Genomic DNA, 24,621 nt, shown 5'->3' with positions numbered 1-24,621 from the left:
AAATTATCACAATTGGCTATGAGGAATTTCAAACCTATAAAGTCAAATAGAACTCATTTAAACTGACTAGTAATTCTGTAACTTTTATTTTACAGGTCATGTAATGTTTGCAGAAATAAAAATGGAGAATGGAAAGTCAAAAGGCTGTGGAACAGTCAGATTTGACTCCCCAGAATCAGCTGAAAAAGCCTGCAGAATAATGAATGGCATAAAAATCAGTGGCAGAGAAATTGATGTCCGCTTGGATCGTAATGCATAATTTCAAGCCATGGTTGGAACATTCCTACATCTGTTTTGCTGAATCTCCTAGTAAAAGTCATTTTTTTTTTAAGTAATATTGTATGCTTACAAAAGCTGTAAAAATGAACTTTTAAAACTCCCACCAGCTTTTAACAGTATAATGTTAAAAATATACTGTAATTTTTGTTAATCTCAAGTTTGGGTTTTTAAAGACAGCAAGTCTGGTCATTCAGTTTAAATGAATGGTTATACTGTTTTTAATGAAATAAGCCATTTTCTTGTTGTTTTCAGTACTACATAGTTGGATTTGTTTGTTCTAGTTTCTCCAGTTTTTGTCAACTTATTGTATGGTAAAACAGATTTTTTGCCCCCCAAAACTTCTGTTTTGTAATATGTAATTCTTCATGAAAAGAAAGGGCTCAGAAAAATTAGGATATGATTTTGGTTGGTTTTAAATTACTGTAAGTTTTAGATTCTAAGGTTCAGGATTTTAAAAATTTGATTTAAATGAAGAAATTGATTTTTCTCTCTGCCCCTCCCTGCCATTCATTTTTTCTGCATAACACTGTTAATAATATCAACCTCCACAGCCCCTTATTTTATTATTTCCAATAATTCCAAGTTCATATAGAACTGATAATGTAGCAAGCCCCAAGTATGATAATAGGCAGACTATTCCCAACTTTCTGTCTAGTTTCCAGCCATTGAAGTGAACTGCTAAAAAAAGAAAAATAATTGAAACGTTGAGAGAGATGGTTGTGTAAGTTAGTCCTCTGCTGTTTACTTCTATAGGAGCTGATCCATTTATAAATGCAGTTTTAATAAACCATGGAATACCAAGGCACAACATATCAAACACATTGGATCCCACGATGTTAGACATAGCCATATCTCCTTTCCCTACAAAAGAAAAGCATATTGTTAAAATGTGCTTACCAATGCTGTATTTTATTAATCTTCATAAGAAAAGAAACACTGGATACTTTTTTGTTGTTGATTCATTTTGGAAAATTGTTAGAGCAAAAGTCTTACTGAATTTGTATTTTTAAATTTTTCTTGGGTTAGTATTTAAAGTCTTAACATTTATTTAATTATATTTATTAAACCATTTTTCAATAAGGTATCTAGCTTACTTGTTGCTTTTCATTGTAATTTAACATGGTCAATTACTATTTAATGCACATTTCAAATGAATATTATTTGGGGGATTAGATTGTGTGAAATTAACCTGCTATTAAATAGTAAACTCTTCCTCTTGAGTCACTTTTTTTTTCCCCTTCAAAGTATGTTACTGAGGAAGTAAACTGTTTTTTTTTTTTTGAGACTGAGTCTTGCTCTGTTGCCCAGGCTGGAGTGCCGTGGCGCGATCTTGGCTCACTGCAACCTCCGCCTCCTGGATTCAAACAATTCTCTTGCCTCAGCCTCCTGAGTAGCTGGGATTACAGGCACATGCCACCATGCCGGGCTAATTTTTTAATTTTTAATAGAGATGGGGTTTCACCATGTTGGTCAGGCTGGTCTCAAACTCCTGACCTTGTGATCCACCCGCCTCGGCCTCCCAAAGTGTTGGGATTACAGGCGTGAGCCACCACACCTGGCCGGAAGTAAACATTTTTAAAGCTACTTTTACTCATTCTAGCCATGTAGAATGACCATTGCAGCTTGAGGGACTTAGTTCTTACCTTTTCTTGCGACCAACACGCTTGTAATTGTGTCTGGTATGCTTGTTCCTGCTGCTAATAAAGTAAGGCCCATTACTGTATCTGGAATTTCTAGTGTTTCCCCTGTAATAAACAGATACTTCAGGTTACAAATCTTAAAGAGTCACTAACCATCTTTTGCAGTTATTTTGGGTATTTCCTTCCTGAACAAAAATAAAATAGGCAGATTTAGAATTCAGAGCCAATATGTGCTTGCTTAGTTTTTTAGCTAGCAACATATTTGAATCAGGCTGGTAATTTGGGTAACCCAGGTAGCACAGATTTTTAATGACATATCTAAAGATGTGTGTAACAGCCAAAATTCTGCCAATGAGAAATTTTCCTGTTTGATATTCTTACGGAAGATGTTTATGTCCACCATTATCTCATCAGGGCTGTGCTGAATATTTGCTAATGAGAGTGATCATTCCTGTTTTTCTTTCTTAAAAATTTTTATTAAATTAGAGTTAAGCAAATTAATTATAGCTATCTTTAAGCTATAAATGTGTTAACATGTATATATATCATTTATTACATTCTACTTTAGTGATATACCTTAATTTAGTGGGCTTTGGCAGGGTGGGGAGGGGGAACATTCATTAATCTCTCAGGAAAACAAAACCTGTTTGTTTTCTACTTGAGTCTAACATATGGTCCCAATTTATTAATACTTCTGTTAAATTTGATGTCAGGTCAACATTGATCAGAAATGCATTTATTCTCAGAAACAGAACCAGAGAGAAGTTAAAAAAAGTTAAAACACATGTAACTGTTCTTTTAATGTTGTAATTGAAAACTTGGTTTAGCATCTTTTTTTCTTTTTCTTAAAATGCCAATTAAAATAACTTAATTAGAAAGTAGCTTATTTATTGCATGCTTACATACTGATACTGGAATTGGAATTGGTTAATTTCTATTACTGGCTTTGCTAGAATTCATACGTGCATAAATAACACTAATATTTATAATCTTGGGGGGCTGTTCTGTGATCTATTACATGATTTTTGCTCTCTTTTTATTTTCCTAATATCAAGTGTGTTCTGGCTGAGTGAATTTGGATAGATATAATATGCAAGCTAATTGGACTTTTTCATTTTTCTCATTAAAAAAGGAAGAAATAATCTGCTTTTTGCTGGCATACTATTCTAAGACTTACACTAATTTGGGAAAAGTCAAGGGTCAACAAATTTTTGTGTCTGTGAGGGGCCAGATATTAATTATTTAGGCTTTGCAGGCTGTATGATTTCTATTGCAGTTACTCAGCTTTGCAAATGTAGTGTGAAAGCAATCATAGATAATATGTAAAACCTTACTAATAAAAACAAGCTGGGTTATTTTGGCACACAGGCAGTAGTTTGTTCACCTCTACTATAAGTTAATTTGGGTTAACCTTTGTAGGAGAAATTACAGATTATTTTTGTCTTTGTTTATAGTTTTTTTGTTTAGAGACTATAGTGGATTATGGCCAAGCAGCAGTAGTTAGTTAAGTCTTAATCATGAAGGTGGTAGAAACCTAGAATAAAACTTTTATACCCTTTTCACTGATTTCATAGTATGTTTGTAGTGCCATGTTGAAAAGTCAAATAAAATATAATCCGGTTAAGCAGTGAGCACCCATTGTTTTCCCAAAAATAGAGCTCCTGGCTTTTTTTTTTTTTTTTTTTTCATTATGGAATGGAATTCAATATAAAGAGTATTGTGGATCCCATGGAATGTGATTAAATTATTAACATAATAAAAAGACATCCTATGAATTTGATTTCATTTATAAGATCTCTTGAATTGTACCCCAGGCTGAATAACAGTGGAAAATACAGTTTATATATAATATGCAACTCACAAACCCAAATGATCTTGTTATAGTAATACTTAATCATTTTGTAAATGGTACTAATCTTCAGTCTTACTGAAAAGAAGTTTGCTGTGTAGCTAGACTTCTTTGAGTGAACATATGCAATTCGTTCATATATGAAAATTTTCAAGTTGTGCTATTGTACTTAAAATACATACCAGTTATTGTGACCATCCAAACCAGGATATATGTAAATGCAGATATCCATATTGCAGACATGGAAAAGGTTATTACAAAGTAGTTTTTCCAAAACTTTGTTCTACAATCTGGTGTGGTTAGAAAAAGTAATGTAATAATAGGAAGGGATAATACCCAAAAAATTCTTTTTAAGTCTGCTTCAGGCATGTTGAAAACACTTGGTGGATCTGTTGTGGAAAAATTAAACACTTTTGAGTTTTCTCAAATGGCTAATTAAGTTATGCCTATTTAGAAAGCTATATTGAAATAAATTAGCTGTATCAGTTTTTAAAAGGCTGTTTAAAACATTTGAGTACCTCATTACTGATATTGTTGGTGAAAGAAACTAATTGAAACTTGAGGACAGACAATGTAAGATGTGATACTCAGCACTTCTTTATTTGGGGCCTTAAAGCTATCAAAATGTCTTGGACCATTCGCTAAATATATTATAGATAGTGTTTATGAAGTGTCAGTTGGACATCTCATGTGGATTGTTTTCAGTAACTTTTTGCTTAAGGGATTAACCTGGCTTCTAACTTGGCTACTCCAGTTGTCTCCACTTCACAATATTGATGATGCCTCTGCCTGCTCTATGTACCAGATAATGTATACATAGAGAATATAAAATAATGATAGCATAATTTTTTTTATTAAGTTGCATATCCTAATTCTTATTGGAAGTTTTTTTTTTTTGCCCTATTTCATTACTATGTTATTTATTAAATTCATACTTTACCACAGTTCATAGAAAGAACCTTAAAATAAGAGGTAGTATATCATCTAAAATATAATTTATGAAAACTGAGTATATTACTTTATTCAATTTAATTTAGTAGAAGGATAATGATAATATATTGGATAAAAATTAGAATTTAAAATTGTTCAAAATTTGTATGGCATTTACAAAATAATGTAATAATTGGATCAAATTATGTCAAAACTAATGCTAGTACAACAACTCATAAAAAGTTGGTCAAGTTTCAACCAATGTGCCATTAAGTAATATTGGATATAATTTCAACATAATCAAAGAATTTGGATTGGTTTTTTTGCGTTTCTTATTGTAAGCTTAACTTAGAGATGTGTACCTCTTACACCTGAAAGAGGAGAAGCTAAAATTTTTGTAAAAAGGGGGAAAAGTCATGTTCTAAAAGTTTAAGTAGTACATTAGAATAAGTACCCTCCTAAAGGCTTAATTAAAATTAGAATCTGTTTTGGACAACCACTTTATAGAAAGGTAACCCATGAGCTTATAATTCTGACCATAGCTGAATTTGACTTCCTACTGAACATAGTTACCTAAATGTTTTGCTACTGCTTTAAACAATGGCAAACCTCAACTGCTTCTCTTCTTTCTTCCAAACCAGCCCCTGTTCCTGAGTTCCCAGTTTTAATGTGTGGTGTTCCCATGTTCTCAGTCAAGATTAAAACATAGGAGTTGTCTTTTTCTGGCCCCATATAGTCTTTTTCTGGCCCCATATAGTCTTGGTGATGCTTCCTTCATGTAGTCTCACATCTGTTGTCATTTATTCCCACCACTTTCACTTGGTCTAGGCACCTAGTAAACACATCAGCTGCTGTAACAGCCTCTTACAGACCTCCTTGTCTCTTACTTCATATTTTAGTTTGGTAAACATCGCTTAGGGTAACATTACTAAGATAACAGTTCTAACAATTTCTCTCCTCAGAAACCTTCCAAGATTCTTAGAATAGCATTTAAGATTATTCTTATCCTATTCCTTTCTACCTTTCCTCTTCTTCCTTACTATGCATATACTGTGCTCTATGTGTTTTATCTCTGCATCATTTATGAAAATAAAGACCTCAGAAGCTGTTACTTATTGGTCATAACATCATGTCATAGTTAAAATCTTTCCTGTCAAGCAAGGCCCAATTTAAATGCTCCCTTCTCTGTGAAAATCTCCTGTCTGTCCTCACCACATTTTGACACTGTCCCATTTGTGAACCACAGTCACACTTCATTTCTTTCTCTTTTTATGGTACTTACTTAACGTTTATATTTTAGCTATTTTGTATTTCCTATGATACTGGAAATTCCTTAAAAGTAGGGACTTAGTCTTTATCATTTCTGAGTCTTCACAGTCTTTTTTGCATAAAAAGCACACCATACTTGCTGAATTGAAATGAAATTTTAAAGTTTTTCTTTTGTGAATAGACTTAATAATGGGCAAGATTTAGTGATTACCTTCAGAAACCTGACTAAGACCATGTAAACTTATAGAGAGCTGAGAGTAGCCAGAATCTTCATAAAATATTCCACTATCAGTTCTTGATTGCCGACGAATGAATGGTTGACCTTCATCTTCCCATCCCATTAGTAGCTGTTGTTCACTTCTTTCCATAGCTTTGGCAAGACAGGTGCAGCAAGGACTGCATTTCTTTATAATATATTGGTTAATTTTAATGTCAAAACACAGCACCAAAACATATAATCCATATATCAAAAGCAGTAAAGTTCCTTCATACCTATAAATTAAGAGAAATTTGTGTTTTTAAATTAAAAGTGAAAGTCATTTCAGAGTTGATAGCTTTTGGGCAGTATTGATTGAATGATTTTCTAACAAAAGTAGCCATAGAACAATCAAACATTTCTAGATATTTTTTGTTTTGTAGATTTTTCCAAACTTGGTTACAGCATTATTATAAGTTTATTGATAAAAGCCGGACACTTCTATTTTTTTTTTTTTTAAAAAAAAAAAAGATCAACAAACTCATTTTTACTTGTGGATTCCTTCCAAATGGTAGGTATAAAAATGCAATGAAAATGATAATTGGAGATTTTCAAAATAAATATAAAATTAATATATAGTGGTGAACATTTTCTACCTCAGCTCATTGGCATAATACATTCCCCAAAATACATAATAATTATAAAATAATATAGTAACTGTTAAGTTATTTCAACTGTTCAAGTTTTCTAATATAGGAACTTTGTGTAAAATATTATTCAGAATATGGGAGGCTTTGGCTGGGATTTTTCAGTTTGTCATCATTTTTAATGATTTGAATGTAGCTGAATTTGGCTTATAGTCACAAGAAAACAAGATGTTTTAAAATATAAAATTATACCCTGGGAACCAAGAACTGTTTCCCTGTACTCTGGCAGTTAGCTAATGCCATCACATTTGAACCTTGAATTTACCTTTTATGGCCAGTGAATCTCTGTCTGCTACATCTCCTGTTTCTCTAATTGAGGAAGCATTATCTTGGGTACTTTCACAGCCACTGTCCCTTACAGACAACTGCTGAATTCTAGAAGGATTTCTACTCTATCAACACAGTGTCTTTGGGAGACAGACTAGAAGACAGGATGATTAGTTTAGAAATTATGCTTCTGGCTAGGTTTGAAGTTTCTTGATAGCAGATATTATGCTGTACTGCAAAGTTGTGCTTCTCCAGATGGACACCATTACATTTTTTTTTTGCGTATTTTTCTGGTGTCCTCTGGAAGTTATGCAATGTGTAACCTGTGTAGCTGTGTTTTGCATTTCATTATCCCTTATGATATCTAGCATAGTGATAAGAACCTAGTGGGTGCCTGCTACTTACTAGTTGAAAAAGTTTGTCTCTGTCCACTCAGTCACCACATTTTTCATTTTCTTGGACCAGCTAGGCAGAGAGATTACAGGGAAAGCAAACAGTTTTTAATATTAAAAGCTAAGCATTGTTGGTTCTTAGAGGAAGGCTATAGTTTCTTTGAGCATCAGAAGTTTGGAGGAATTTAAAAAGACTTCTTTTACTTCCTCTACCATCCTTCTCCAGTCTTTTGTGACCATGATCACTTCTAACCAAGGCAAGGTGAGCAGTAACCCAGCAGAAGAAAAAGTCAACTGTTGTGGCTTTAATAGACAACAGAAGTTGGGAAACTTACTGAATAGGCAGCCAGTGGGGAGAAGGAAAAGTGATGGTCTCCAGTGACTAGTGAGAGAAAAAAGGAGACTGTGAAGTGACTAAAAAGAAATTGCAAACTAGTGAGAAGAATACAATCAGCAATTGTGATAAGGTTAACTCAGAGACCTGTTGGAATATGGTATAGAAGTGGCAGATTATATGAAATAATATTTCTGAAAAAAATATTACTGAACCATCAGAAATTCATAAAATCTCTAATTTTTACGTAAGAATTATTTTCAAGCTTACCAGTAAACTTGGTTGTCATATATTATACCAAGAACCGCTGCTACACTAATTGCGTACGCTGCACAGTCTCTGAATAGGGGCCAACATGATAGTGTTGAAACCTGTAATATGATGTTATTTCCATTACATTGTAACTTCAAGTACAATCCTTAGTGTAATACTAAAATTGTTTATATATTTGTAGTTAAATATTGTTATCTTTTGCATATTGCTTAGAGAGAAAAATGTAAAATTGTGTTCTAACACATGAACTTTCATAAATCTGACCAAGAGCTATTTGTGGATTAACATTAAATTGAATACATGCTGTTTTTCTACTGATTAATAAATTTGATTGCACATATTATTAGTGCCCTGTTGTCCATCCCAGACGACGAACAGTTATCTTTAGAATTTTTTTAAGACAATACATTTTGTTGAATGGTTTTGTTACATACCATGTTAGATAGCAAGCCACAGGCAGCACAGATGCCAAGGAGATTATAAATTGCAGATCCAAGAATGGTGCTAATGCCAATATCTCCCTTTGTGATAAATACACCTATGTGCAAGATAGTAGCAGCTAAGTTAGTGTTAACTTGAAGAAAATAAAAATCACACTGAGTAAGCAAAAAGTATAAGGAGCAATATTTACCTAGGAAGGCAGTAACTAATTCAGGAGCTGAACTACCCGCTGCCATGAAAGTTGCGCCTGCAACATCCTGAGACAATCCAAGGGCTGAACATAAATGAAATGATTGTTAGGCCTAATAAAGTGAAAGAGTATGTCTTTACCACTAAACACAATAGATACTCAAAGCTACAGCTTCAATAAAACCACTAATATTTACTTAAAGTAGAAAAATAAAATACACAGATTAAGAGTCTAGTGTTTTGCTTCTTTATGACTTCATTACTTAATCCTTCTATAGAAAGGGTGAGGGAAGGCCAGGAGACTAAAGGGAGTATCCTGAGTGCCAAATACAGGGTTATTTGGAACCCAGAAAAGCGTTTATAGCCGGAGGGCTTGTAGGTGAGTAGCAACAGCATGACTTTGAAAATTAAGATAATTTGGAAATCCTAACCCAACTTCAAAGAAGAAAAAAAAGATAGTAGTTTTTTAGATGTGTAATGCAGCTGAACGGAGCTTGTTCACACATCTGTTAAGTCATTTCAACCGTCCATTCAAATTTTTTGGTATAGGAACTTTGTGTAAAATATTATTCAGAATATGGGAGGCTTTGGCTGGGATTTTTCAGTTTGCCATGCAGAGAATTTTTGATGATTTGAATGTAGCTGAATTTGGCTTATAGTCACAAGAAAACACAGATATTCTAAAAAATTTATGGTTTCAACCTTGTCTAATTACAAATGAGAGAAATTACTTAACTAGATTTAATATTGTATAGTCTATTGATTTAAAACATGGATCTATTAAAATTTTCCTCTAGAATAGGAATATAAAAAAATACTATAATACTACAAATAGTTTGTGTCTATCCACCAGGCTTACAAGCATGCAAGTTCATAAACTTTAGTGACTGACAAGATGAGAGTCTTAAGAAATTTTTTGTCCTTTCAATTTTAGGGCCAAGGGACCTACCATGGGAAGGAACAGAGAAAGCCTTAGGCCGAGATAGGTTTGCATAAGAAATAATCTCCAACCAGGCTTTACTGATAAACGAAAAACTAGCCAATAGAGGTAGCATGCCATACATTAAACTATCTACCCTAGGTCACAAAGTGAAGTCAGAACTAGAATTTGGGTTTTCAAGACTTGATGGCAACTCTTTGTTGATGTTTATTGTTATGTACTATACCTTCAGTCTTCCCAGATACTCAAACTCTGGTGTGCTTGGTTGAGTCCTTGTCACAGGTGGTTGGTATTTCCTTCTTATTCTTGTCTCTGGGACCACCTGTTGCCTGCACTCAGGTCGACCTTGTTCTCTAGTCTGCTGGGACTGCATTTGAGCTTATTGATTCCTTTTTGGTTTCTTGGTGTGGCAGATTGTATACTACAGCAATAGTTATGGTATTTTTCTGCTCCACATAGATTTCCAGAACCCTTTAATCCCCTACATAAAAGGTGATACAACTTCCTTAGTGTAATCACAGAACATTTCCCTTAAGCTACGACGTGGTAAGTCCTGCTACTTTGTTGAAACCCCCATACTGGAGAAACCTCATGAAAAGCCCATGTAGAAATAGAGATGTCTAAGGAATTGCTGCTGTTTCAGTCCCCAGAGTTTGAAACTTCACAGCCTAGGCACCAGACATGTGAGAGAGTGAGCTCTCGGATGATTCTAGCTCCATCCTCTGACCATAGCTGCACAAAAGACCCTGAGCGAGAACTACCTAGAGTAGCTCAGTAAACACCCAAAACCGTGGAAAGTAGTTGTTGTTTTTAGCCACTAGTTTTGGGGTGATAGTTAAGTCAGCTGGTGGTTCATTTATTTGTTGCATTTATTGAGTACCTACTATATGCCAGATGCCTTTTTAATGTGCTAGTAATATGGCAGTGAGCAAAACAGACAAACATTCCTGCTCTCACAGAGTTTTCCTTTTAATAAGGGAAAGCAGATAAGATAAGGAAAATAGGTATGATGTTAGAGATAAGTTGCAAAGAGTAAAGGCAGGGAGGGGAGAAAGAGAAAAATGTGCGAGAGGAAGGATTGAAATTTTAGATTGGATAACCAGAAAGGACTTAATTGAGAAGGTAACTAAAAACTTTGAAATGAGGAACAAGTCACTTGTCTACCTGGGCTAAAAGTATTCTATGCAGAATAAATGACTGCAAAGGTTCTGAGGTAGAGGCCAGCCTGTGTGGTGTAGAAACAGAAGACATGCATGTCTAGAATGAACAGTGTCAAGGGAAAGCAGTAGGTGATGAGATTAAAGGTAATAGGCAGATCATGTAAGGTCTTGTGGATCCTAGTAAGGACTTTGGCTTTCATTTTGAAAGATGTGGGAAGTACTTAGAAATCTGTCATCCATATACTGTCTGCTGATGATACCAGCTCCAGTCATTAATTTTATCCCTTGGGGTAATTTGGTCTGAGAGATCCAACCAGCCCTAATCTGAGCTATTTTGACACCTGAAAAACCATTGTGAAAAGTTCTCTTGGGGTGGTTAGAATTATTTAGGCCAGGCCCTCTTTTCTGTTTGCCTTTGGTCATGTTGCTTGCTGAACATCTACCTGCAGTGACTAGTGAAGGGTGAGAAATAAATGATTTGTGTAGTTTACATAGTATCCTAGTGCTTTTGGTGTTGTATAAAGGAATACCTGAGACTGGGTAGTTTATAAAGAAAAAAGGGTTTATTTGGCTCATGATTCTTCTGACTGGAAAAGTTCAAGATTGGGCATCTGGTGAGGACCTCAGGCTGCTTCCACTCATGGTGGAAAATAAAGGGGGAACTGGTGTGTGCAGAGATCACATGGTGAGAGAGGAAGTAAGAGAGAGAGGTGGGTGGTGCCAGGCTCTTTTAAACAACCAACTCTCTAAAGGAACTAAAGAGGGAGAACTCACCCCCTAGGAAAGGATTAACCCCCATGATCTAAACACCTCCCATTACTCCCCACCTCCAACATTTGGGATCAGACGCTGTTTTTATTTTACCACAGAAACCCGATATAAGAATGGCACTTAGGCCAATTATAACATGGTGAGTGATTGAATCTTTTTTGTTTACACGTTGTGGCACTGGCACCATAATCACCCTCATTCTATTTTTTCCTAGTGGAAAAAATAGTTATTTGGAAGTTTTCTAGCACATTCTAGAGAATTTATAGATTTAGTGCTGCTGGATATTACCATGAATTGTCTTTCCAAATCAAATCAGGGCTAGATAATATCTGGAAGAAATTGAAAAAGAACGGAATGCCTTATCGTAAAATAACTGCCCCAACAGTGCAGCTGAATACTGAACAATCTTTGTTTAGCATTAGCTGAAGAATGCTTCATTAGAAAACTCAATCTCAAGGTAGGACAATAGGTGGTTCTTTAGAAAAGTTTCAGTCTCAAAAGGCAGCAAGAATAAAGCTTGTTCCTATTCACTGCACTCAAATTATGAAAGGAAAGATTTTGTATAGAAGGATGGATAAAACTTAAAGGTATTTTAACAAATTATATCTTAATGTTCTAAGAATATTTTATAAAATGTTTTATACCTCTGAACTTTAGAATAGACTGGCTTTGTCTTCCTTGACCTTTTGGGTAACATTTCTTTCTGCTATAGTTTATTATTAAAGATAAATTTTTCTAGTTTTTTCCTCCCACAGCTATTATTCTTTTTTTCCACTCTAAAGGAATAATCACATATCCTGGAAGATATAGCAGAAATGTTCAACTTGAGTTTTCTCTATAGTTTTAGGTACCAACACATTGTTTATATAAAGCACAACTTCATGGTAATGAGCTGATTATGAAAATTCATCAGACTTTTTCTTAAATGTGTTCTTTTCTGTGATGCCATGTTAGAAAGTTTAAAATGGTTTTTGAAAATCTCCTTCTGGAAATATGATATAGTAGGAAGAATATTAAACCAAAACTAAGACCTGGATTCAGCCCTACCAGTAACTTGATATGAGACTTAACTTATTTAGACAAGCCTCATTTTGCCGTCTGTGAAATGGAGGATCAGACTACACAATCTAAGGTGTTATCTATTTTTTTCGATCTTTACTCAAAGTTGTAGAATGTGAATTTTGTTTTAAGACTGTATACCACTTTTTTATTTTTAATTAAATTTATTTTATAATACCTACCCCCCAACCCTAAGTCTACATTACCAAAATTTAGACAATGAAGGGGAAAGATAGAGGAATACTTTTATCATTGTATTTTAACCACTGCTATCATTTTAATGTATCTAGTCCTTTTCACAGTGCACATTTTAATATAGTTACAGCCATAGGCTATATGCAATTTGGTGTCCTCCGGCATCATTTTAAAAAGTCTGCAAACTTTTGTGCTTTGTGAATGGATTAGAGTTTTAGAAACAATCAAAAGTCTATCAGATCCAACTCTAGCAACTATGGTGAGTAGTCATGCTGAGTCATACAATTTAGGGTCCAAAACGAAGTGCAACAGCAAACTGATGTCTCTTTTATGATTTGCAAAACTGGTTCTGAAATTAATTTCAAAGGCATTCCTAGAAATATTTTGAATGGAATAAATGCCTAGAGGGGAGAAATAGTTACTGACAGTCAGGAATACATGACTGCATGTGTATGCTCTGGGATGTTTTTAACAAGAAATAAGATAACTTGATTACCTTAATTTACCAACTCATATTCTGAGCAATGAAAGAATGAATTCTGAAACCTATAATGCTTTTAAAGGCCCAATTCCATTGAAAAAGACTCTCCCTATCCCCAACCTAACAGCTATAATATTACAGTGGATTTCCACCTGCCCTTAGCCTATCATGAAACATACTTCTTTTATACAAGACACTTTACCTCCAAACCTAGCAATTACTTCATTGTTTGTTCCATAACTTTCCCAAGGCCACACAGGTAATAAATGCAGAGGTCGGAAGGGAACCTAGATCTTTTTGACACCAAGAAGCTGCCCTTTCAGCTATCCATGTGGGCAAAGTAAAGAGATAATACATAACTTTATTATTATTTCTTGTTCCTGCAATAGCATCTTGGTAAAATACTGAGTACTTAGCACTGATTTAGATCTATATGCCTGGTATAGATTTAGATGCAATCCAAAGGGACCACAATTTAGATCAGAGAAAAAAGACCAACAAAGAGGATGAAACGCTCTTAGGAGAATGAGTGTGTAGCAGGGAGGAAGCACTATTCTTAGATTCTTTGTTCTTTAGTAAAGCTTTTGCTTCTGTAAATTTCATGAGGATTAAAAATCAAACAATCCCCTGAAACTGTAGGCTATCCAAATGCCATACTCACAGAATTATTTGAATCCCAATTTTTTCAATTTAGAAACAATTCTACCTGGAATTAAAACTTGCATTTCTTTCTTATTGCCTATTTCTGAAACATAAAGTAGAACATAAGCAAATATTAGTCCAAAGCAGAGTAAGTGAAAATTTTTTGAAATAAAAAGTAAATATTTAAGTATATTTCCCCCCAAACCTTATTATGATCATTTTCATGTAAGACGTGTTGTAATTCAAAGGTATCAGTGTGGTAGAGAGGTTATATCTAATTGAATGGTATATTAGCGTAAATTTTTTTTTTGAAGTTTCGTAGCTGGCTCACTGTGGAATTTGGACTCTATCAAGTGACCAATCTTAAGGAGTTCTCAGAGTTTTCTATGTATATAATTTGGAAAAATATGAAGAAAGCTGCTTAGAACAGTGGTTCAATACCTCTGAGATCCCCATTACATACCAAAAGGGTATTTTGTTTTCATTTTATATCAGCTTTTGTGTTTCTAAAATTAAACTGCTTAAAGAGAGTAAACATACTGGTCCTATTTGGTCTTTAAGTGAATATAGTTTATATTATATTTTTAATGTGTATTATATATTGGCTTATATTTAAATTCTTTAAATTTAAATTATATTTAAAAGTGACTTTTTAAACAATAAAAGATGAAGTAAAATGGTATAGATGCTAATGTAAATGAAATAAAAGGAACTTTAAACAGAATATTTTTAAATTTTAATTTTTATATATTTATTTATTTTGAGATGGAATCTCGCTCTGTCGCCCAGGCTGGAGTGCAGTGACACGGACTCAGCTCACTGCAAGCTCTGCCTCCTTGGTTTAAGCGATTCTCCTGCCTTAGCCTCCTGAGGAGCTGGGATTACAGGCCAGGTGCCTGCCACCACACCCGGATAATATTTGTATTTTTGTGGAAACGGGGTTTTACCATGTTGGCCGGGCTGGTCTCAAACTCCTGGGCTCAAGTGATCCACCCACCTTTGCCTCCCAAAGCACTGGGATTATAGGCGTGAGCCACTGCTCCCGGCCTAAACAGAATATTCCAGAGATATTTAAGGTATAGTTTAAAGTTGTCACATGGCTTATTAGATAAAATAACTGTTTTAATAACCTTACTTCCTACCTTGTCAAATAGACCTTACTTTTATTTACGTTAAATTTGGTGTTCAAATTCTAGCAGCTGCACCGTAGATTTGGTTATTTGCTCCAAAAATACTTAAATAGGCTTTGGTATTCCCCATCTCCACTTTCATCTTTCCTGAGTAAAGGATTCTAACCTCTGTAGTCTGTTCTTATGTAACAATGAACATTCACTGAATGTTTTCTATGTGCCGTACTTGTGTAAGCAGTTCACTTGTGTTTCTTCATGCACTTGTCACACAGTGCTGTGAACTGAAAGTTGTAATCATCCTGTTTCACAGCTGAAGTAACAGAGGCAGAGGGAAGTTAGGAACTTTGCTCAAGGTCACAGTGCTAGCAAATGGCAGAGCTGGGATTTGAACCTAGGCTGTCTGGCTCCAGGGTGGACACTTTCAATTGTCTCTCTACAGGAGTGTGGCACTAGAGCATATGATGGCTGTGTCCTTGCTCTCCAGCTGTTCAGGGATTCTCAGCATTTGTCATAGACCATTCAGCAACTATATCAATATAGAGATAGAAAAAAGTAGAAAAAGCCCCAAGTAAACAATACCAGATATGACTACAAAGTGACATAACGAAGTTCGCAAACTAAGCAAGGGAATCTTAGGCACAGGTTTCTAAGTCAGGCTTACATGAATGATCAGAGACGACAAAGGCTGCCTCGTTTTGCTTAGTCATTTGGATTCCTCTCTCACTGTGACTCTGTCTCTCTTCCTCTCTCTCATACACACCCCTCAGGGTATCCATCCTGGTAACATTCTAGAGTAGCACAACTGGTTGGGGATGAGGAAGCTCTCCTTAGGTTTATTCCTCACTCCATTGCCTCTAGCTCCTTTAGCTCTAACTTGGGGTTGGATAATGCTCCTTTTCTGAACACATCTTTAACTCTTTTCCCGGAATCTCCATTCTGTTTCCCAGCACAGAAGCCAAGGCTTTTCTGCAAATGTGAAATGCCCTGGACGACTAGAGGGTGATACCTTTGTTTCCCCTCTATAACACCGATTAATTTCATTTCAGCCCTCTGTGTTCAGAGAATTATCAGCTTCTTTTCCTATAGAACCTAAATGGAAAGAAAAAGAAGATAGGATTGGAGGAAGGGGACATAGCAACAGCATTTTCTTTTATTGGCTCCATACAGTTAAGATGGTGGTGAAGTGTCTGAGGTTGCCTAGTAGAGATACATGCTTTTCCAGCTTTTCCAGTGTTCGAGGGTAGAGGAGAGGGTGTGTGACTTTTATGATCATGAGCAGAGCAAGGCGAAGGAAGAAAAATCCTTGCTGGAAGCCTCTGGTGGAGGCAGCTGTAGGAGACCAAGACCAACATATGTAGGTCTGAAAGAGAAAGAGCACTGGTTTGACTGAGCGGGGGCCCTGCCAGAACACCAGCAAGAGGCTCTGCCCCCTACAGCTTCCAGCTCATCCTTGCACGGAGATGACAGTCCTGAGCCTCTTCTAGTCTTCACCTTGCTAAAGATCCTGCTGTTGGCCAAATGAGGAGTGAGTGGGACTGGGATGGGACAGGGGCCTGCCAATCCTTCCACTGTATTCTAGGTTGGAACTCAGTAAATATACCCCACAAGACATTATAACCTCATCTATGATGATTAAGTTCCACAGTCCTATATTATGATCTCCATAATCTTCAGGCCTGGGAACTTACTATGGATAAGTGTCTATAGCATTGATTTACAATCACGTATAGGTTGCCAAAGGTCCAAAATGATTTTTGTGAATAATCCAATGTATTCTCTTTATTTTGTAATATACTTCTTCCATAGTAACTGTGGGTATTTGATATTTTTTGTCAAAATTTTCAGTGCTCTCGAGAGGAAAATTTCTTGTAAGATGGTTCAAATAGAACAGTTCTGAAACATCTATGTTCTGGTAGCGAATCTCAAACAAGGATGTATAAAGTTCTATCATGTAGCAGTTGAGATCATGCTTGAGTTTTGGCATTAGAGAGATCAGGACTTTCTCTGTGTGGCTGTGTGGTCATGAGAAATTACTGACCCTCCCAGCCTTGGCTTCCTCATCAGTAAAACCCAAACGTTAGTCCCTATTTTGTAAGGTTTTTGGGAAGACTAAGTGAAACCATATATGTACACACACATATATAATGTTACATACATTATATAAACCATATATTATATTATTATAAGATCTATATCTTTCATCTATAATTGTATCATAAGTAACTGATAAAAAATAACACTGTCGTACATTGTGGAATACTTAAGTAAACTGTTTTGAGGGTTATGTTAATAACTATTAGTTGACAAAATGGGTGGAGCTATTGTGACTCAGTGCTCATCAAGAAACTGGGGAAAGGCAAAGCACTTGCAGACTTTTGAAGCCCGTTTCTGCAGATGTAAACAAATTTCAGGAAAATTGTTTTTTATTACTGATGTCATAATTTAGATAAGACCATGCTAGACCTTGAAAAGAGAATTAATTTATAAGTATTTAAAAATGAATTGAGCTAGCACTATTTCTATCTCATTTTGTTGCCAGTATTTTCAATGCTCAAGATGAGGGTCAATTTTTAACAGCTGAAGATTTGGCTGTGGCATGGATATTCATCAATCACACATCTGTAAGAACTACTGTATTTCAGAGCCTGAGAGACTCACTTGAGAAATGCGTGTTTGCAGGTGATGTTTCAAAGTAATTTCACAAGGAGCACATTGGAAGTCATTTAGACATATTAAGTCACTTAATGAACATTATTTTGAAGTCATAATCTAAATTTTAATGCAGTAGTGTTTTCTACCGGGTTAGAAATGTTTTTTTTTTATTTTTTACTTCTCCCAAGATAAATTTTTATAAATAAAATTCTTGATAGATTTAATTTTTCAGTCATGTCACTGTTCAGTTAAGTCATTGGAAATGGAAATAATTCCTTACAATTTAAATTTCTATGTTTTATATGATTAGCATTTTTAATTTTTTAATTTTTAGTTTTTTACGTTTTTCTAATTTAAAGCGCAGTATTGGCATAAGAATGAACAAAAAGGTTATTAGAATAGAGTTGGGAGCATAGAGACAGATCTACATCTATATAAGAACTTCGTGTATGAAAATTGATCAACTTTTGGAAAAAATAACATTACATTCTATAGCAAGACAGATTCTTAGTGGAAGAAATAAATAAATGTAAAAAAAATCATGCATGTAGAATAGAATATGATGATTTTTATGACCTATGGATAAAAATGTCTTTCTAGTTATAAAACCAAAAGGAGAATCATAAAGGAAAAAGTTTACAAATTTACTTAAAATATTTAAACTTCAAACTTCAATGTGATAAACACAAAATGCAAAAACAACAAACCATGAAAAAGCATATGATATGAAGTAATACTGGAAAAAGGGTTAATATCCTTGTATATTTTTAAAGTCTTGAAAATCAATAAGAAAAAGACAGAATACCCCTGATAGAATAAAAAAAAAATACAAAAGCAAAACCACAAAATTCAATAAACATATAAAATATTGACCCTCATGAATAATAAGATAAATGCAAATTTTATAAAATAATGTTTAAAGCAACTAAGGATATTTCACATATTTTTCATGGTTTTCTGGAATGGGTGCTGCTATACATTAAGGAGGTGTAAGTAGGCGCACCTTTTGTGGGATGCCTTCTGCAAATATGTATCATAAGACTTAAAATATCCACATCTCTGCCTCTTAATCAGGAAATGATCAGAGAAGTATGCAAAGATTTTATACAATTACAGGGACGACATTAACACAAAAACTTAAAACAGGCCAAATGTCCAATGAGAGTAATAGTTTGGAATTTTATGATACACTTCTACTGGGTGCCTACTACGTGTAAAAACCAGTGTCAGATGCTCAAATCATTTATAGAATCATGGACTATCATGATATCATTAAAAATAATGTTTTTGAAGAATGTTTAATAATATGGGAAAATGTGCATAATAAAATATTATGTGAGAAAAAAGAAAGATCCCAAACTGCATATAAAGCAAGATTCAAAAGATTTAAAGGAAATATACCAAATGGTAACTGTGTAGATCTCAGGGTGATGGAAATATGGGTGGTTTCTTCTTTCTCTTCTATTTTTCTCTATTTTTCTTGTATTTCATTAATCTAAGTAAAACTGTTAATTTAATCTTTGTTAAAGAAAATATCAATGTCTATGTAAGATGTAATGTCAAGATGAAAGTATATGTTTGTATCTACTTAAGAAACATTGTAATAAATTAGGCTAATCTATTTTATATATATATATATATATATTTCTCATTAAACAGATAGGTGTTGAGTGCCTCTGCTGTCACCAGTTACTGTTTTAGATCCTACAGATACTGGTATACTGCAGCGAACAAGGAAGAAAAGTTGCTTTATGGCATTCAGCAGGGGTTGGGGGTGGGGTGATGGGAAAGGGGAGAGTTTACATTTATCCTCTTTCCCTTTATCAAGAAATGGCAGCGATGTGTGTGTGTCGCGGGGTGGGTGGAGGTTGAGGGTGCTGCTGTTTCTGTGTAGTCTTGTGAATATGCAATAGGAAATCCAATCCTTAACTTTGACATTGCTTTTTGCTGTAATGTGAGCATGCTCAATCAAATAAATAACCAACCATGAGACTAAGTCTAGAAACACACTTTTGCTCACATGGTACGAAACATAACTGCTATCCTGGTATTAGGGACCAGTGCACCATTGAAGGTCTATGCTCAGAATTCTGGGCAACATAGACTGCTGAAGGAACAGAGCTCAGAGGCTTGGACTGGCTGATCTTATTTTCAGAAACCAATAACAGAGCTCTTAATTTTTAATAACTGAATTTACAGGTATCTGACGCCTGAGGTCACTTAGGATGCAGGACTTATTCATCTATTTGTTTATTGGTTCTTAAATATCAATTAATTTCCTTAATGGTAGGATGCTGGGAAAGGAAGATGGGGACGGTGGTCCTTAATTGCATTTGTTTATCACTTACCTCTTTATAAACAAAGTTATAGTGAGCTTAGAGTAAAAATTAAAAAACAGTTTTTTGAAGTATAAAATGGCAAATACTAGGAGTTTCATTGTATTAGGAGCACACACAAAGTACATACAAGTGAAATCTTGGAACAGTTCTTATAACAAACATCCAGGCAGTAGACAAACTAGAGATTTCTGGAAATAGACAGGAAAATAATAACTGCTGGGTTCTAATTTAAAGAAACTCTGATTCACATTAACTACCAAGAGAAACCACACTCAGCCAGTTCCTTAAGACACGGGAGCCCACAACACAGAAGCTGGTGCTCTGCAACCAGTCGAGAAGTACAGGACAGCTGCTGAGCTGTTTCAAAGACAGTCATATCTGTGTGGCACACTCTTCCAGAAGGTTACAGGGCAACTTTCCAGCCACTTACATTCACTGATGATTTCCAGGGAGGGTAGGAAGTACTCATCACAGACAATAGATATGGCCATGAACATGTAAACGATAATTAGGAAATAGATTATGATGCCTCCGTCTCTGCGCTCTTGTCTCGTGAAAAACCCTTCGGGAAACTCTGATGATGGAGAAATAACACATTGGGTGCTATTTCCTGTTAAGGAAAAGGACGTGAAAGTTTGAAGAGTTTGGAGTCACACATTTCAAGCCCACAGAGAGCTTCCTTAAGAAATCTGTAAGTGTGGGGTAACCGGGTGGAATTTTAAGAACTCACTGAAAATGTATAAAGCGCTTCTGAATATAACACAGTTGTAGAGTTTTAAAAAATTTTTGGGGGGACTGAAAAGAGATATCTTAATGAAATATGTTGATGATGGTGAAGAATTAAAAAGAGGAAATCATGAGAACACTCCTCCTCGTTTTTATTTCTGAATCTCTCCTCCCCAAGTAGAAACTGTATCTCTGATACATGAAGATTTCTATTATCTGTACAATTCCATTTTTTCATTGCAGAGCCTAAATTGTTCACAGGCCTGCAAAAAATCATTCACTGTTGCAGAGAGAATTTCTAAGATGAAAGATTTTTTTTTTTCACCAAAAAGTCTCCAAGAATAAAAACTGGAGACTTGGCCTACTATGATCTCTGTGAATTACTTTGGAGTATATTTAAGAACTTATTTGAAGGATCAAAAGTGTTTGATATCTTTTTAAATGCTAAAATTCAGAAGCATAAGTAAAAGCGAGCCCATTGAGAATTTTCCTGTTTTTGTCCCTTCATCTGCATGTGGTAGCAGCAGCAGCTGCTGCTGCAGCAGAGGTAACTGACCCCAGTGTCCACCTACCTGTGGCCCTTGGGAGACGCTGGGGCAGGGAGGCCCCTGGGACAGGCAGACGTGCAGTGGCCCACAGGGTGCCGAGCAGCAGAGCCCTTCTTGCCCATGTATGGCCCCTTTTCGTCTGCATTTCTGCTGTGCTCTTACTGCAGTGTGCAGCTTCAGAAAGGGAGAAGAGGAGGATTAAGCTGGATCATGTGAGGAGTCTCCTTCCTGCCCAATACCCTGCCCAGGGCACATCTCAGCAAGGCCAGCCCGGGAGAAAGGGTGAGTGCAGCCAGCCAAGCTTCCCTGATCAGGAGACCCAATCTCCAGGAAGGCCGGAGGAGACGGAGGAGAGCCGACAACCATTGTCTATCGCTATTTCCATGGCCTACAGTCTCTAAGGGCAGATTAAGGCAGCTTGTACTTTATGAAAATGCATGGTTTTATTTAACGACTTCATACTGGCTCTGCTTTTGACTTTCTCTAGATTTGTAAAAAGTTGGGTTTGCAACTGCTTCCCATTTCTCTCCAGCCCTTTCTCCTAGAAGTTGTTGGGGTTGATATTAATATATGTACATGCTTTGGCTAGCTTGGCATCCTTTCATATGTCTGTTTTAGCCTCTCATCTTTATCTTCAGTTAGGGCCAAAGGGAGAAAGGCCAGTTAGGACGTCACTGCAATCATCTAGCTGAGAAATGATAGTGGCTTGAACTAAGGCAGTGGCAATGGGGATGGAGAGTAGCCGACAGTTTCAAGAATTGTTGAGACGGAGTGGATGCTATTTGGTCATTGATAGACTGTGTTTTCTGTCAGAGGGAGCTATCTAAAATGCAAATTTGACATAGCAGGTACTGTTTAAATATAGACTACTATCTTCCCTACTCTAATATTTATGAGGCTTGCCAAGATATTTAGAACTTTTGGCAGTGTAGTAACCTATAGCTAATAACACAGGTTACGAAACCAGACCACATGGTTTGAGCCCTAGCACTGCTACTTACTAACTTACTTGACTTTTGGCAAGTTATTTAACCTTTCTGCTGCACTGTTCCACTATCTGTAAAACAGGGATCACCTGTATTTGGGTTGTGGTAAGACTTACAAAAATGAACGCAAATAATTTGCTTAGAATGACCCCTGGCTGATGTCTTTCTTCCTTCCTTCCTTTCTTTTTCTTTGTTTCGTTTGTTTCTCTTTCTCTCCCTTTCCCTCCCTCCCTTCCTTCCTTCCTTTCTTCCTTCCTTCCTTCCTTCCTTTCCTCCTCCTCTTCCTGTTTTCTTCTTTCTTTCTTTCTTTCTTTCTTTCTTTCTTTCTTTCTTTCTTTCTTTCTTTCTTTCTTTCTTTCTTTCTTTCTTTCTTTTCTTTCTTTCTTTTTCTATTGAAATAGAAGTGTTTTTTTCCATAAAAATTTTTGTAGTTTTGCAACTTTCATGGTTCCTTTGCTTTGCAGAAGAAACTCAAAGATTGATATGCTTGGTAAGTTCTCTATTTAGACACCAGCTCTATCTGACAGAACAGAGTAAGTTGCTTCCTGATGTCTGTGATCTTGGGTCGGAAACAAGTCTCAAACCCTCCTTTGTTTTGCTGGGAATGGGTATCCCTTATAAACCTCTCCGAAACCGTCATTTCTAGGAACTAGATATTCAGATGTATGATGTGATTGTGAGGCTGGGATAATGAGTCACCAAAGCATAGCCCAGTATAGAGCAGATTCTCAACAAGCAGAGTCCCAGCTGTCTACACTCGCAGGAAGCAGCACCCTGATCACTGGAGAGTGGCCTAGGTGCCAGCTAGCTAAGACTAAGGGAAGAGGTCATTTAGTTTTGTGCTAAGTGGAAGTGTCTTGTGAGCCTCTCCTCTTCAACACACAGTACTTCAATCAATTCATAAAACATCATCAACAAATAAAATTCCAATAATATAAAAAGCTCAAACCCCAAGTGAAAACTTCCAATGCACATTGTCAGCTAATTCAAGAGAGACAGCAAGTGTCTGAAGGTACAAGCCAATTGCAATGGAACAGCAGAAGTGCCTTGCACACAGCTGGTTCTCCATCAACGTTTGCAGATTGATTACATTGCAATGATCTTGAAAACACATTGCCAGAACATGCTTGGTCTAAGCAAATTACCATTTAAACATGGATTTACCAAGAAAAGACAATTTAAGAGATGAATTAGATTTGCTTTACACACATTCTCCATTTTGCAAAAGCATCTTAAAGATCTTTTTCTTGTAAAATAACACACAGATAAAGCTACATAAATGAATGGTTTATTATTTTATTATTATTTTTATAAGATGAACACCCTTGTAAACATCCAAGGTCAAGAAATAGACATTTGCCAGCCACCCTAGAAGCCCCTTTGTGAGCCTCAGTCTCCTCTCCTCCCTTTCTCTGAAAGTAACCACTCTCCTGACTTGCAATCACTTCTTCATGTGTGTAGTTTTAATAGTCTGTGATCTAACTGAGTGCATCTTTAGGATGCTATAACTTAATTTTGCCTTAAAAAGGTATCTTTTAACTTTCTTTTAATCTATAGGTCTCCCCTTTTTTTGTCTTCTGTTTCTTATAACTTGTCTCCGGGAAAAGCCCAGGGCATTTGATCTGTAGAGTCTCCTACAGTTTTGGTTTTGATGATGTGTCCTTGTGTTATAGCTCAATATGTTCCCGTCTTCTATGTTTTTGTAAGCTGGTAGCTGGATGCAGAGGCTTGATCAGACTCAGTCCTATCCCTCTGGCAAGGCTATAGGTGGCGATGTGTTTGTTTACAGGAAGCACACTGTGTCTGCTCGTCTCTTTTCTGTAATGTGAGCAGCCACTCGTGCTCATTACTGCCGTTAATTAACTCCCATTAATTCTTTGGGACTTGCGAAAGGGTGGTGTATTACTCATGGTCCTCTAGAGGGACAGAACTAATAGGATATATACCTATATGTCGATATCTGTAACATATATATATGTGTGTATGTATATATGGAGTTTATTAGGTAGTATTAACTCACATGATCACAAAGTCCCACAAGAGGCCATCTGTAAGCTGAGGAGCAAGGAAGCCAGTCCGAGTACCAAAGCTGAAGAACTTGGAGTCCAGTGTTTGAAGGCAGGAAGCAGCGAGCACTGGAGAAAGATGTGGTCTGGGAGGCTAAGCCAGTCTAGTCTTTTCATGCTTTTCTGCCTGCTTTATATTCACTGGCAGCTGATTAGATGG

At 35.9% G+C, this 24,621-nt stretch overlaps 2 protein-coding genes across 5 annotated transcripts in view; one reads left to right on the top strand and one right to left on the bottom strand.

Moving 5' to 3' along the window:
- The window catches only part of MYEF2 (myelin expression factor 2), a 38,994-nt gene extending 35,300 nt beyond the window's left edge, over nucleotides 1-3,694 (top strand). For 2 of the 3 annotated variants that reach the window (XM_011967283.1, XM_011967281.1), the window contains one exon: nucleotides 96-3,694. In XM_011967283.1, the coding sequence (XP_011822673.1) occupies nucleotides 96-259 (164 nt within the window). In that variant the 3' untranslated portion in view covers nucleotides 260-3,694. The remainder of the gene's footprint in view (nucleotides 1-95) is intronic. The other variant, XM_011967282.1, reaches the window with a different exon arrangement.
- SLC24A5 (solute carrier family 24 (sodium/potassium/calcium exchanger), member 5) lies at nucleotides 497-21,627 on the bottom strand. Of its 2 annotated transcripts, XM_011967284.1 has the most exons (9): nucleotides 21,434-21,627; nucleotides 20,566-20,745; nucleotides 8,768-8,851; nucleotides 8,571-8,674; nucleotides 8,134-8,234; nucleotides 6,179-6,459; nucleotides 3,951-4,157; nucleotides 1,923-2,024; nucleotides 497-1,140 (listed from the first exon to the last, which is right to left on the bottom strand). In XM_011967284.1, exons 1-9 carry the CDS (start codon nucleotides 21,552-21,554, stop codon nucleotides 818-820), a joined length of 1,503 nt encoding a protein of 500 aa, XP_011822674.1. In that variant the 5' UTR covers nucleotides 21,555-21,627; the 3' UTR covers nucleotides 497-817. The 2 variants fall into 2 exon arrangements, with proteins under 2 accessions (XP_011822674.1, XP_011822676.1); XM_011967286.1 differs by lacking the exon at nucleotides 20,566-20,745 and having other exon boundaries at nucleotides 21,434-21,569.
- Between the last annotated feature and the right edge of the window lie 2,994 nt (nucleotides 21,628-24,621).

Source organism: Mandrillus leucophaeus, unplaced genomic scaffold (assembly GCF_000951045.1).
Source record: "Mandrillus leucophaeus isolate KB7577 unplaced genomic scaffold, Mleu.le_1.0 Scaffold798, whole genome shotgun sequence".
NCBI classification, from domain to species: domain Eukaryota; kingdom Metazoa; phylum Chordata; class Mammalia; order Primates; family Cercopithecidae; genus Mandrillus; species Mandrillus leucophaeus.
Note: the sequence above shows the minus strand (reverse complement) of the source record. Positions and strands in the feature narration are given on the sequence as shown.

Bases quoted from the DNA above. Each gene is read 5' to 3' on its own strand.
- SLC24A5 (XM_011967284.1), bottom strand. From the start codon at position 21,554: ATGCAGACGAAAAGGGGCCATACATGGGCAAGAAGGGCTCTGCTGCTC. The intron at 20,746-21,433 runs GTAGGTGGACAC...TTTCCTTAACAG, and splicing joins GCGTCTCCCAAGGGCCACAG to GAAATAGCACCCAATGTGTT. The intron at 2,025-3,950 runs GTATGTATTTTA...TGTTTATTACAG, and splicing joins TTGGATGGTCACAATAACTG to GGGAAACACTAGAAATTCCA.